The sequence below is a fragment of the Stylophora pistillata genome, chromosome 1 (genome assembly GCF_964205215.1).
Source record: "Stylophora pistillata chromosome 1, jaStyPist1.2, whole genome shotgun sequence".
Lineage (NCBI taxonomy): Eukaryota > Metazoa > Cnidaria > Anthozoa > Scleractinia > Pocilloporidae > Stylophora > Stylophora pistillata.
Window position 1 is genome coordinate 55,638,667 of NC_142519.1, and position 15,446 is coordinate 55,654,112.

At 36.1% G+C, this 15,446-nt stretch overlaps 2 protein-coding genes across 6 annotated transcripts in view; both read right to left on the reverse strand.

The window, feature by feature from the left end:
* Window positions 1-11,321, reverse strand: LOC111345846 (uncharacterized). Of its 2 annotated transcripts, none has more exons than XM_088733822.1 (4): window positions 5,868-11,321; window positions 3,067-3,727; window positions 1,346-1,897; window positions 1-392 (listed from the first exon to the last, which is right to left on the reverse strand). In XM_088733822.1, exons 2-4 carry the CDS (start codon window positions 3,182-3,184, stop codon window positions 112-114), a joined length of 951 nt encoding a protein of 316 aa, XP_088589948.1. In that variant the 5' UTR covers window positions 3,185-3,727; window positions 5,868-11,321; the 3' UTR covers window positions 1-111. The 2 variants fall into 2 exon arrangements, with proteins under 2 accessions (XP_088589948.1, XP_022808871.1); XM_022953136.2 differs by lacking the exon at window positions 5,868-11,321 and adding an exon at window positions 4,501-5,860.
* Window positions 11,322-11,778: 457 nt separating this feature from the next.
* Window positions 11,779-15,446, reverse strand: part of LOC111345852 (THO complex subunit 1) — a 13,102-nt gene continuing 9,434 nt past the window's right edge. For 3 of the 4 annotated variants that reach the window (XM_088733902.1, XM_022953143.2, XM_088733881.1), the window contains 2 exons: window positions 14,657-14,737; window positions 11,779-13,882 (listed from right to left, as the gene is read on the reverse strand). In XM_088733902.1, coding sequence (XP_088590028.1) covers window positions 13,608-13,882; window positions 14,657-14,737 — 356 coding nt within the window. In that variant the 3' untranslated portion in view covers window positions 11,779-13,607. The remainder of the gene's footprint in view (window positions 13,883-14,656; window positions 14,738-15,446) is intronic. The other variant, XM_088733889.1, reaches the window with a different exon arrangement.

A 15,446-nucleotide genomic window follows, 5' to 3' on the forward strand; every position in this document is an offset into this window, starting at 1 on the left:
TTTAAAAATTCAAAGGCTATACTTCATTTGCTATGGCAGTTTCTAGTTTCCATTACATATTTTACATACAAAATATGCAATCTCTGCATACACTCTAGGGACACATTCCAGTTATTGTTTCTCATAGCAAAACTTTTCCGATAACTCTCGCAGATTCACAAGCTCATGCTGTAATGCTTGACCCAAAATGTGGTACGTTGCGAGTGAACCTTTTTCTTCCCTCCAATGCCTGAGCATTTGATATCCCTTTTCAGATAAAGCCTCGTTTGATTGGCTAATTTCTTCAAGCTTTGGATCTTTGATTCCCAAGCGGCGCCCTAGCTTTTTCCACGCACTACCAAGCCCAGAGGCAAGATGTTCCAATTCATCATCGCTAGGTGTGCCTTGTTTGACTAAAAAGACAAAGTTATTGTTAATGACAAGCATACTACCCCATTTATGGTTCACATCATAGGTTGAATATGAGGTCAATATCAAGTTTCAACGATCACACTAAAGGTGGCGTTTTGTAAACAATACAAAGTCTAAGGAAATGTTGGAAAAAATTTAAGTGTAAAGTAAAGCAACAGAGGCCTCTTTACGTGCTTACGCAGCCTCAAACACGAGGGGGGTTGAGAGAATTCGAGCATGTTATGCGACGTCGAGAAAAAAACACGAATTGGATCACGGACCGGATCACAGATCACGGATTTGCCTGCGAGAGCAAATTGGAAATTAATAAACAGCACAACCCAAAACAAACGAAAAATGAATTAGCTTTATAAAGATACATTTAATTTGATTTACTGTATGTTATACTAGACGCACACAAATACACACACAGCAAAAAGAGGAAAACCACTCGAGTAAAATTGTGAAAAGAAAACATATCTGTGTATCTATCTGTGCATCTAATATATATATTCATATATATATTAGAACATATAAAAAATTTTTTTTATATTTTTACGTCAGAAGCTGTCCATCTTCGCAATTTTTTAAACTTTCAATATATATATATATATATATATATATATTTATTTGTCATGGGGGGGGGGAATTCTATCATCTTGTCACTACTGTCGCACAAGTGAATATCACAGGTCTTACAAGGAAGAGTTGCGTTGCTTCACTTTTTCCCACTGAGTTATTCAGTGAGACGGTACCTGGTGGTTGCCGCTCACATCGTTGTCATGGTTACCCTCTGCGCTTGGCTTATGGCTCCAACTAGCATTTAGGCACCATTCCCTCTCTCTTCTACTATGGATGAGTTTAATTATTATTATAATTATTATTAATATTAATATTACCATTTCTTGGGACAGTTAATAGTGGGTGCATAATAAAATTAAAAAAACTCCCTTACCTTGTTGTTTATGTGCTTCATGCCTGAATTGTATCTTGGCTGGAGTTTCTGATCTGCTGGTGCTGGGTTCTGAGTGAAGGTAAGGACTACAATTCCCTGGGGATGCAGACTCCTGTGAGGGTTTCCACTCAGAAGCACTGTCATCCTCCTCACCTTCTTGATCCCTCTTACTACTAACACTGCAGCCATCGTCATCACCATAATCACCGTCACCGTTGTCCCCTTTGTCACCATCATCAACACTATTGCCACCATCATCATCATAATCATCATCAAGAGGGATCAACTCTTGCTTACTTTTTTGTTTCTTCCCTCTTCTCATCATTTCAGTGGGTGTATTTCTATGCCTTTTCCCTCTTACCAGCGGAGACCTCGTACTCTTTTCACTCTTATCTCTTAACTTTTTTGTCTCCATACGCCTTCTTGTCTCCTTCATTAGCTCATCATCATCTTCCTCTCCTGAAGATGATGATGATGATGATGATGATGATGATGATGATGGCTCACAGTCTATATTCTTTCTATCTTTCTTGTCAGGTTCACTTGGAAAAACTGATGGTGGAATAAATCCAAAATAAATAATAAGTGCCCGACAATGGAATGAAATAATTATGTCAATCCTTGACGAGAGCTGTCAAAACCATTTTGTTCTTTGTTTCCACTTGGAAGCTGTTTTGCCCTCTTTTCTCTCTGCTTGTTTCAATGTTATTCCTTTTAATTAGAAAGGCTTTTGGTGAAATATCAATACTTAGTCAAAGAAGGGGGGAGAAATAGAGAGAAGGGTGTAACCCTGTGAAAATAAATGGAAGCCATCATAGAGATTAACTATGATCTTACACATCACTGTGAGATGCTATTTCCATGAAATGTAACTTCAATGGGCAACTTCTGTCAATATCAATTGAGAAATTATCATTGTCAAATCCAATTTTCTTTTTTCTATGCAACCTCTTAAGACTACTGTTGATTTTCTTTTTCAAAATCACCATCTAGCCATCTAGAATCATATAAATAATGATGACTGCTGTATGGTTGACATACTCAAAGCTCAACACTAACTTTTCAACTTATTAGCCAAGTGGCTGGTGACAACTTAGATGTTACAAAAATTTCAGTTTGTTTACTGGCCAAACTAGCCAGTGGAAATCAAAAACCAGTAGCTCGCCAAAACTGATTTTCTACTAGTCTGTGGCTATTTTGCTACTGTTAGTCTCAAGCCTTGATGCTTAACTGCTGACCACATCTTTTGTTTTTAAGTAAGCAATATGGCTGGCTTTTGGATTTGGGGATTCAAATTGTATCTCAAGGTTTAACACTCAAGCAAACAAAGAAAAAAAAGAGGCAAATTCTTGTAGAAGAAAATTACAGAAAGTGAAGAGCACTTTTCATAAATTAATTATTATCTCAGTTTGTCTTCAGGCCATAAAAACTGGGTACAGTAATAGAAAAAATAATGTAATAGAAGCAATACTGATTGCCTCACTGTACATGACTACCAAGCACAGGTTGCCAAATTGGTGACTTGCTCTGCAAATTTATAAGTGCCAAAATTTTTCTAGTTCAGTCCCATGGTGATCACATTGGGCACAGCTTGCATCAATGAATAACCTTCTACTTGCATGCACACCCACAATGCCCTGCCTAGCCCATGCAATGGGAGCTATGCTGAAAAATAAGTCCCACCTGCTTGAAATGAAAACCCTGAATACACAAATTCTTACCTTTGCGCAGATCAGCATTAATAACAGCCAACACAAAATAGTAAATATTCTTGTTGACTGCTTTCATGAGCTCAGAAGGTGGCCTGTCATGTGATCCTAGTGTGGTGTTAATAGCCATTATGACACCAATGTTGTCTTTGCGACCACACTGCTGAATCCACACTGAAGAGATCCATCTAAGCTTACAGCATGAATGCCATGTTTAGTTAACCGTTTCTGATTGAATTGGCTGATCTTTTCATTGGTTTGATCAAGACACAAGTTAATCAACTCTTCCTTGTGTACTCCCTTTGCAAATGCAACATTAAAAATTGTCAGGTCAAAAACAGGTTCTACTTCAAATTTGTGATTTGCTTCAATCAAATCTTCATCCTGAGTGACCTTTTTCTTCCACCAATTATACCACATAGGAAAATCATGCTCCTCAAAATTTGCTATGCCTCTTTCAAAACTGATTGTAGCCGTTTTTTTGGAGGCCTTACAAGTGTCCCTTTTTGAACACAAAACTCCTCAGCTCCTTGCACAGCATACAGGTTACCAAGCTTGCAGTCTTCATCAAGCTTGTGTTTAGCTGCACCATGGAGAAACATGATTGTAAAGTGGTTACAATAGTGGGCACCTACAGCTCTAAACAATCCCGAAATGCGACTCTTGTTTGTGCCTAAAAGAGTAAAAGTGTGGAATAATTTAGGACCAGCATTTATAACCAGTTAACGTGAGTTGTATGGTGGCCTAAGAATGCCATAAGAAAATTGTGTAGTACCTTGTTAGTTTCCCGTTATTTATTATGTTATTTCATTTAATTTTTAAACTTTAAACGAAAAAAAAATTCTATTGTACACTAATATACACTAAGTCAGAAGCCAATGTGGGAGATCCATTTTGAAAATCAGAACTCTCCTTGCAGTTTCTAGGTTGGTATCTTGGGAGTCTGTGGACCAAATTTCAAGGCAATCCACCAAGTCTACATACCCTAATAATTCGTTCAAAGAATTCATTACCCGCCTAACTATTTCAGTTTGTGAACAATTGTGGATTGTGAACTCTGATGGTTTGTGTATGGTGATGGTTTGTGTACGGTAATGGTTTGACATTTTTGACAGCTTTAGTCTTGTTCAACCAATCAAAGTTTGAGAACCATTCTAACAAGGATTCTGAATAAAGGGGGGTAAGTCCCTAAAGAAACTGTGGTGCTGCATCAGTGGAAGTAACAAGGTAACTTCGGTTTTATCAAACGAGTTGAAAATCTAAATTGGCCACCACTTAGAGTTTCAAAGCTGACATTTGGAGTATTAGCCCTTCACCAAAGGGAAACAGTCACTCTGATGAAGGCTAATGCTAGTAATGCCAGCTTTGAAACTCCTTATGGTGGCCATTTCACATTATCAACTCTGTTGATAACACTAAAATTAACAAGGATTCTGAGTGGCTTACTGTGGTGTGTTTTAGGTGAGTATAGAGCATGATCACGTCTCATGTTTCTCCCTACACTTCTTTGGTGCTCTAGCTACTTCTAGCGTGATAGAGCACAGTCAAGCAAGGCTTCTCTGTATGTTAATTCACTCAGGAAAAAAAAAACAAAAAAACAAAAAAAAACAAAAACAAAATAGTCACGATGAGAAGGAAATTGTTTTTCATATTATTCTTCGGCAGGTGCTTTTCTGAGGTAGACTCTAGTTAAAATCCTATCGAAAGCACTGAATATCACTCTAGGTAACCAAATCAACTTGAGAGCCCTGTTACTAATGCTTTCTGTCACCCCTGTTTACACCAGATGATTGAATTCAATCAATCAGCCAATACAATGAATCTTAATTGTTCCCACGGCATGTGTTTAACAACAACAACATTGACTTTATTTTTTAAAATGAAAGAAATAAAGGCTTTGTAGCCTGCAGTTAGCAAAGCTATTCTAGGCGGGCTACCTAAACAGACACTGTATAGGCTCTCACACATACACACACACACACACACATGCACGCACACACACACACAGACACGCACACACACACACGCACACACACACACACACATGCACACACACACACACGCAACAATGAAATAAATAAATAAATGAGCAAATAAAAATAAATAATAAATAATAGTAGTGATAATCATGTTAAAGGTTTTAACTGAGCCAGTCACACAAGGGAGTTTTTAACAGGTCAAAGAGAAAGCTAATCAGTTCAAATACAAATATAAGCTGGAAAGGTCAAGGTAGCACAAGTCAACATTCATCTCCTCAATTTCAAAAATTTTCAAAAGCAAGTGAGTTAGCTCACGTTTAAAAGGTGCTTTCTTTAGCTTACGAATTTCAGGGGGGATGCCATTCCATATTTTCGCACCAACTCTAGCAAAGGAAAACAACTGATGATTTGTTCTCGCCTGTTTTATATAAAAGCTTCCAGCTACTGAGAAACGAGTAGAGTAGGAATGAACCTGTTCAGAGTGAGTAAAAAGTTCAGAAATATTGGGAAGAGCACAGCGATTTTTGATGTCATGTAACAGAGAGGCAACCAATTTGAAGTAAAGCATTTTTACATCAGATCGTACACAATCGCCGAGCTTCAGGAAAAGTTACCAACTCACTAACAACAAGACAACGTTTGGGTTACTGGTAGGCCAGTAAACACAATAAATATCCTTATTATCTCTGTCTATGATAGCTAAGATCCAAGTCAAAGAAACCGATTCGTTGTAGAGCTGCATAACAAAACCTTACAACTGAATAAGCATGCGGTTAAAGGGTGTTTAGAGTTGACATCAACCGCTTAGACTTAAATAAGAACACTTTAACTTACATTAAGAGAGACTTTTTTCAGGAGAAAATATCCCACTCCGTCGTGATGTTCATAACCAGAAGATGGTGCCAGGGTAGAATAACGTATATGCATGACACGGCGGACATAGTTTTTGAAGGCACCATACAGTATTTTATTGGTCAGCGGATACCTCAACGAAACCATAAAATGCCGTTAACTTTTACAATGTTTTAGCCGTGAGTCAAATCGACAGCGTAAAAAGGCTAAACTTAGAAAGAATACTGTAAACTTAGCTTTGAAACTCCGTTCACCTTTTGGATAGTTCTCGAGCTCAATTATATAATTTGTCAAAGCCGAACTGAAGTTGCACACGATATGAAATTGTTGTTTTTCGCTGGCGGCTCCGTGGCAACTAAGTTTTGTTTATAGAAGAGCATAGGCACTAACGCTAAAAATGAGACGGTTTTTGAATGGCTGAAGCAGTGATCCGAGGACGCTGCACCAGGTTTGTAAAGCAGTGGCTTGAACCGTATAAATCGGCATGTCAACGGCATTCCGGTCAGATTCGCCGAGAAGACAAAACATGCCCGTGTAACACGGACACCCTATCCCCACTCGTTATTGTACGTTTCATAGTTGGCCAAAAACCTATGACTGTAACATGTATAGGACTGAAGCCCACCAAAATACAAAAATTGGCTCAACTAGAGGAAGAATAAACCGAGGTATCTTTAAGTACAAAATGTCCATTGTAATGGTGATAAATCAAGTTTCACTTTCCACCTTAGTTAATAATTTTTTTTTCTAAGCTGTAAATTTTTTTCTGAGCAATAATTTTACTTTCCCAACAAGTATTTGTTTCCCATCACAATTATGAATAATTTGTAGTATGTCTTTTTTTTATACTGCTCTTCCCTCACTAATCATTTTATTTCTTTCTTTTTGCTTTTTCTTTTCTTTCTTTACTAACTTACTGCCATCTGCAACATAAATTGTAGTAAGCTAACAGAATACTTCTGGTTTATGTAGCTCCCTGATTCACAAAGTAACATTACCATCTTGGTACTACTGGAAAACAAATTTTTATAAAAACAAATGTTTAAAAAACAAAAGTACTGTAAGGTAAAATAATTATAATAATATAATTTAATCGATTTATGTGAATAAAGCACTGTATTGTCTTTTCTCATATTGCAACAGCCTTGAATGAATCAACTCTCTTCTAAACTTGATTTCTTATATTCGGAAGCTGCCTGAATTATAAACAAAGAACTTAAGTTGGGTGTTTATGGAGGTGGAAAGAACATAATGATTATGATGATTAATCTTCCAAATTAGAAATGTCAGAGGGAAATTATCACTGAGAAGTATTTCTGAAGTCAAAGTTGTTTGTTATAAATGTTCAGGAGAAAATTGATTAGATTAAGTCAGCTGTCAATTCCCAGTTAACACTAAGTCATTAGGAGTAACCAAAAGCTTGTAATTAACCTCTGTACTGATGTGCCCATCCAGTCAAATAAAAATCAGGGATGGGATATTCTCAAATGTAAACAATGATAGCATCATACAAATGTCCTTTTCCCAACTTATTACTGGGGAGGGGAGCACTGGTATGGCTACACTAGTTGTAGTCAATAAGAAATTCTTAACTAATTTTGGCAATATACATATATTTTGCCACCTAAAAGTAAGAAAATGGCTACAAGTCAAATAGGAATGTTTTATAACAATGTTCTGTAGGGACATGATGTAATATTACTGATGGGGATCATAATTATCCTTAGAGTGGCAGAGCATGTGATGTGTATGTAAAGTAAAGCAAACCTAATCTTAAAGAAAATGAATGGAAGAAGAGTAGTTGATTATTTGCATAAATTAATGCAATGCACATGCGGGATCTCTTCCACCAACACTGCATTGTTCTCCCCAAAGAACACGGCAGTTGAGAACTAGGTCGCATAATTATATTTTGCCTAAAAGGTTCAGACAAGCCATTTTAAATCAGTTTTTATTGATAGATGTCTTTTCAATAGTAATTAATACATTTTCTTTTTCCTTATTCATTCTCTTCATGTTAATTGTTGCACATCTGTTTGCACAATAATTCTTAATAAAGACCTTTATTATTATTATTATTATTATTACTATTATTATTATTATTATTATTATTATTAAGATAGTGAAATATACTTCAGGTAAACATACATGTGCCTGTAAAAGTTTCAAATGACTGAGTTATAAAAACATAATAATAATAATAATAAAGTGGGTTTCATTGAAAATGCTTTCGTGTAAAACAATTAGAGCTGTTTGGGAAATTTAAGTAGCTGTTGTTGCAACAGAATAACGCTTGTTTAGTGATGTTTACAAAGGAAGTGGAAATCGAAGAAATTGTGAATTGTTTGCTGCGCCAATGTTCGACAAAGATTGTAGGCGATTGATTGAGGGCGCTGAAAATATGCAATATTTGAGACCGTCCTACATGATCGGTTCATTTATGATTTATCTTGAATTAAGCCTTTATTGACAGAAGTTGATAGTAGATCTCTATTACATGTCTTTAGTACGTTTGGTGTGCCTGTTCATGAAATAACTTGTTGATAAAACTGCAAGTATATGAAATGAACAAATGTTTTCATATTTTGATCACGGACACCCGTTCTTAAAGGCACAGAAAATCAGAAGGGTGGAATGGCGAAAAATCAGTCTATAAAGGTAAAATTCTCATCCAAGCGAATAATTATCAAAATCAGAAGGCACCGCACGTCGGCGCAAAGTGAGTGTATGAATATTTTCACAACACAATAATTACCTGTATCGCTTCATGCTAATAACACTTAAAAATCCAACCAGTCTTCAGACTCGCTGGAAAAGTATCTTACAGAGCTAATCTCCTGCTTTGTCTGGATAACTATCGCTGTTTTTGACAATTCTGAAGGCGAGGGCGACTGAAGAACCAAGATAGCGCTTCGTAACTGGACGGCCAGCCCAAGCCAGCAAACAGCAGACAACTCCAAACAAAATGACTCCCCTATACCGCTATTTGTTAAGACGTGTTTGTAGTATTAAAAACCCATTCAAAGGATCAAATAAAACAAACAAGGAGATGTAACATGCATATTTTCCAACTTCAAACTAAGCAAAAGGCCGATGTGTTCATCGAACTCAGTCTAAAAAACATATGGAATCGCTTGGCAGCCTAAAGTTGATGACCACTGACCAGTTACTATGACGTCACGAAAACGTATTTTCGCGGTGTCTATACGCATGGGCAAGGTTTTGCCGCGGAAACAGCCAGGGATGAAAAACGTCTGCGCGTGCGCAGGAGACCCGCGGTAAGAAACGCGGGCTCAAACGCACGCTTACTCAAACACAATAAATTTTTACGGGAAATGAACAACCATTACATCAGTTCAAAAAATAAGGAAGCCGTTGAAAAGATAAGGTTTTAATTCTCATTTTTGAAAAGAAGAAAAGAATTTTAAAAGATTGAGGGGGTGTACAAATCGTACAAAAATTGTTCTCGCGCCGAAAAACGGTCTTTTGTGCAAAGTTACTATACGATGGCGAACTGGCTCAATTTGCGGCAACGTTAACAGTGTCGCGTTAGCTTTTTCTGACCACTTTTTCGTCCGTTCATGCAAAATGTTGGTTTGTCGATAAAACAAGGAGCAGGAAAGAAGCTTTTAACGGCAATTCTAAGCCCCTGCCTCTTGGTTTGGCAAGAGCTATAAACGTGCCTGAAGAAACTCCAGTTTGTTTACATCATCGTCGCACGATCGTGAAGCAAGATGGTTGCAGCTCATCGCCGTTTTCCGACCGACATTCTAATTAATTAAACTTAATTCCTGTAAGCCTTTTCGAAATTTTGGACATAGAGCGAGATATCAATCAGGGAGCACGTGGTGTGACGCCTGTGAAATAATATTTTACTGTAGTGGCGAAGGAGATAGAGGTATGGTGATAACAGATGGATTTCGTTGTGAACTATGTTGACTCAAAATCATACATTTGGTTTTGTTTTGATTTAAATCTAGGAAAGAGACTCTAGGATTGGAAAAATTACGAAACAAGAAGCCATTTATTTGTTAACCAATGTTAAATATCTATCAGGTAAACTTCCACTATTTTAATCAAGCTAATATTGGAGAGAGGGAATTTTTCCCTTATTGATATCTTGCAATGGTTTCATTATTTACTATGTTGTCAAAATAGCTTAGTTAAGTTTTCATAACATTAAATTATTTTGGAATTTAATTTTGTTTGTGTTATTATCACCATTCAAATTCAAGACAGATATCAGTAATTTTGATCAACCATTTACCTTAACCCAATTATCAATGAAAACCAACTCAGACCAACCCATCCTTAACTCTCACCCCACATCACATCAATCAAAATATTCAGTTCAAAATTTTTTTAACTCAAAAAAACTTTTTTTGGCTCCCTATACCTAACCTCGTCTATACCTTTTACCACCTACATTTAATACTAACCAACATGTTACTCATCTCCCTCATTCCTTTTCCTCTGATTATGACTTTCTCATCTTGTTTCATTCTAAACTTCCTTATTATTAACATTATAAATTTTTGTACTGCCTTGAAGTGGATGCCTTGCAAATTGACTATAAAAATAATGAATATACAAATTTGCCAGAAATCTTAAAAAATTAAACAAACAAGCAAAAAGGGCTTTCCAATTTTCTAGAGACTAAAGATTCCTTTATGGAGTCCTTTACAATGAAAATTTTTCATTTTCTATCCTTGTTCATCTTTTTGTCTTTTTTAGATTTTTTTTACTTTATTTTCATCTTATTTCCAGTGTAATTATATTAAGTTAAGAAAAATTTGACCCATGATCTGCAGGTCAAAGGAATACCTGGTAGATATACAAGAAAATAAGTGTGAGAGTGTGGACCCTCAATGCTAGTACCCAACTGAACTACTGATCATTTTTATTTTAATGCTGCCTTATGATTGACATGATTGCCTTGCAGTTTGTAGGTCCCTCAGTACAAATTCTCTATTGAACAACTAACATTTTATTTTCATCATTTCACACTTTCAACACTTGCCACCCTCATGCTTCCTTTCCCCTTATTAACCCACTATTTTTGTGGAGATTTGGGAACCCTTTCTTTTGTGATTCCATACTTTTACACATGTAACACCCCAAAGGTTGCTAGATAAATCTATTGCATTTCTTAAAAAAAAGTTTTTCTTTCTTAAAAAAGAAAAAAAAAAAAGTCTACCCAACCACAAAAACATGGCAACAAGGATCAACTAATACTTCCCTATTTGATATCTTCCTTTATTCTCTTCACTTGTCTGCTTAACTTTGTATTGCTTTGTACTGTAAGGACAAGGATCGAGGGCACTTGTTTTAGTTTTCTGTGTTGAGTCAGTTGTAGTTGGAGCTTGAAAAGTTGTCTGTGCAGTGGAAAAAGAAACAAGTTTGCCTTCCTTTTCCAAGTAAGAAAGTCAGGGAGGAGGTACTTATTTAAGGAGGACGTTTGTTTAGTATCATGGCCTTAAAGTTGGTTACTTCTGAAGGAAATACAGTAAGTCAGAAATGATGGTATGCCACAATGTACACAATTCATATATTGTGCATACAGAAAGCACAACAAAAAATTGAGCATCACCGTATTTTATTTAGATAAGATAGTTTGTGCACTCTCATTGGTCCATAGGTGTGTTTGGATGAGTATGTAAAAACACTTGCGACATTCTCTGTTTTGAATTATGTTTGAGAAATATGGCCCAAAAGCAATGGAGTGCTTTTCCCATGTTTAGATAGCCTCAGCTTAAAAACCCTGGTAGTTGAGAGAATTCCTTAAAGTTGAGAAACCTATCTCAGGTGACTGCCTAAAACAAATTCCTTTGATGTGGATTGCACTATTTAAGGTGAGAAATAATAAAAATAAAAATAAAAATAGTAACAACACTGACATTAACAAAATAATGTTAATGATTGCAATAATAAGAACACCTAAAATAATATTAATAACCACAGTGCTCAATACCTGGCTGATGTTTCTTCCAATAATTTATTAACTGGGAAGAAACATAGCTAATAAGCTGAGGTCAAAAACAACCTTAATTCACCATGCATGTAACTAGCTACAATAACTATAACAAAAACATTTGGTGGTTCTAAGATATAAAGACATTTATACTGAGTATTTACACACAAAACTGTTTGGTTTTGAGAGCCATTTGATGGTGTCAAAACCTTACTTATCATAGCATATTAACAAGAGGAAAGATATCACTAAGGTGATGCAAAATCTAGTTGATAATATGATGCATCCATCCTACGAGCAAACCTTACACTTTGTATGTAAATAGATAATTTGTATCTGCTTGGGAAACCTAGACCAGTCTTAACATTCATTTTACCATTAACTCACCAAGGTCTTTTCCCTAACAAAAAAATTTCAAAAGTTTTGCCCAAAAAATTCCATTTTGCCAACTCAAACATTATAAATCTGCTTTGATATGTCCTCATCCAAGTCTTACAAATGATCGAGTCATGTAATTGAGTTGACCAAAAAATTGGTTGAACTCCTAGCTTTTGTTAACCATCAGTGTCATTCCCAGGAGACCAAAAGAGGTTCATTTTGAAATACCACTTTTGGAAAACTCTGACTATAAGTACCAAATGCATGCTTGGTGTTCAAGCAGGAAAACCATAGTGAGCATAGGATCTGGTTGTCTGCGTACAGACACTTTGTGGAACAATGGGCTAACCCTTATACTCAGGGCTCGACACTAATGGTAGCCAACTAGCCACAGCTCGAAATGTCAGCTTTTGTAATCGTTACAGTGGCCAATTTACCATTTCAACTTTGTTGATATATCCAAATTATTTCGTTACCCCCACCGACACAGCCCCAAATAGTTTCTTTCAAAACTATCAGCCTTTATTCATTAGTATAAATTCAGTTTTGGCTGGTGGTTTTCAATTTCCATTAGCCAATTTGGCTAGTTATTATACATTGTAGTCACCATCTGTCTTCTCATTAGCTAAACGTACACAGTTAATTCTGGGAAGCAGCGCAACCCACAGATTATTCACTAATCTGTACCTACAGATTAGTGAATAATCTTTAAGTTACACACGCAATGCATGATTTCCAGTGAAGCAATGTCAAGTTCACGGACAGCGAAGTAAGGATGGCTTCTCGATTTGCTTCATTGACCCAGCACGAAATTGAGAAATTACTTGAAGATAAAGATTCAGAAAATACTAAAAGATCGACAGTTTTCTTCAATGATACTTTCTTTAGAAATGCATTTCAATTTTCTGCACTTGATTGTTTTATAAAAGTGGTGAAAATTTGTTTACCACACAGTTGTACATTTTTAAGTGTTCGAAAATAAACTGTTTTTGCTGCGATAATGCATTTGGTGTTATTTTCTTTAAAACAATGTATAATAAAACAATTATTAGATGAGGTTTTTTTGATATCCGGAATAATCAAGGTCTCGGTTAGTGTTATCAGCCTCAGCCTTCGGCTTCGGCTTCGGCTGATAACACTTACCTCAACCTTGATTATTCCGGACATCACAAACACCTTATCCAATAATTGTTTATAAACAAACTGAAATTGTGGTAACATCTACATTATCACTAGCCTCTTGGCTAGTAAGTTGAAAAGTTAGTTTTGAGCCCTTATACTGCTAACCATTTGCCCATTGGCTCAGACTTTGATGGTAAAATGTGCTATCAACAAAATGGTAGACAGAAGTGAGCAATCTTCAAGCAACAATATTATTTGCAGTACTTCTCAGCCAAGTCTTTACGTGAAACAAATTTGTGGCTTAGAGCAGCATACAGATTTTGATATGTTGCATCAGGTCCATCCCTATGTTTCCACTCCTTCAGCATCTGATATGCTTTCTGAGAAAGAAACCTTTTATCCAAGTCAATCTCCTGAAGCTTTTCATCTGAGAAATTCAATCTACGTCCTAGTTGTTCCCATTTATCGCCAATATTTTGGCCCAAATCCTCCAGCTCCTCATTTGTTGGTACACCTTGTTTGACTGCTAAGGCAAATTTAGAGTCATTGTAATTAACTAATCAAAAGCAAATAACCACCAATTGTTAGAAGTGGATTCAAAGCTCTGCAAAGGATTTAAATCTCAGGAGCATCTGTTTGAAAATAGTAGTGCAGCTAGCAAGGGACCAATCCTGTTGGATATCACCTGGCTAACTAACAAATACATTTTACATGCAGGAGCAAAATATTTACTTAAGTGGGACAATTTTAAGCTAGCACAGTATTTGGTTCCATTCATTTCTTCACAGCAGTGTTTTTCTGCTAACTGTCTCAGATCAGCACCCACCAATGCCTGATACAGCTTCTCCCATGAAGCAGCTCTTCCTTTTTTCTGCTTCCAGTGCAGCAGCATTTTGTATTTCTTTTCTGAAAATTCCTCGTTTTCCTAATCTATTGCTGTCAGATCTTTGAATCATCAATCTCTAACCTTCTTGCAACTTTCTTCCATCACTTGATGATCAGGCATTTACAAAACTTGGACTGAATCAACTCAGACTGCTAGTCTAGGTTGGATTGACTTGGATTGCAGTTTCCACTAGTTTTAGTTTTTTGTCATGTTCCAAGCCAATGCCACTTAATTTGAATCAATCCAGTGTGGAGTGGCAGTCTGAGCTTAATTAGTCTGACTTTTGTTCTTTCCTCTGTCATTCAACAGAGCTAAGGTTAAGGAATGTGCCATGTCGCAGTAATTATGATTGATTTTTATTATGATTATCATTTATGATGCTATTGATAGTAAGGGCTATGAGAATAAACCAACCAGGTAGATCTTGTTCAGAAGCAGGTGGTTGATCTTCAGAACTATCATCCCTGTCTTCGTCATCTGGTTCAGAGGGATGGACTGCAATTTGATCAGAATCAAAAAATTTTATTTAATATCTAAAATTAGCCTAATGTTACAATTTTTTTAATGATTAATTTTTCAACAGGGGGCATCTGGGTACCTCAGTCTGTCAGCTTTTTTAAAAAAGGGGTGCTTCAAGAAAATTGGTACTAAGATTTAAGAGACTTGAACCATCCATTCACTCTTTACTGATCAATCTACCTCTCAAATTACTTTTTCTTTTTTGCATCAATGTAGGATAAGTTTAGTTTATATTACTAGTAAACTTATTCGATATCAGAAATTTCATCTAACAATCTACAAAAACAAACATTGAATTGTGAAGTGAATATCAATTAAAAGATGGATATAAAAGGACAAGTCTGACTAATTTGTGTTAAATTAAATTGAAGAAACTGGCTCTCACCCTTAGGAAGGCCAGCAGCAACAACTGCCTTAACAAAATTTACTTAAATGACTTTGGTGGCCTCTGTTAAAGTTGGCAAACAACAGCCAAATTTTCGAAGACATCATCAATAGAATGGACAACAGCAATGTTACCTTTGCATCCACTTTTATCAATGTTGTGAAGATTCATTTAGATTTATAGCTCTTAAGAGCCAATGCCTATAACAATTGAGCAAAACTGAAATTTCGCTCTTCACTGATATTTGGCCCATTGATAGGTATTGGTAAGTAACTAAACATACTGTAGTTTGTATTCAAA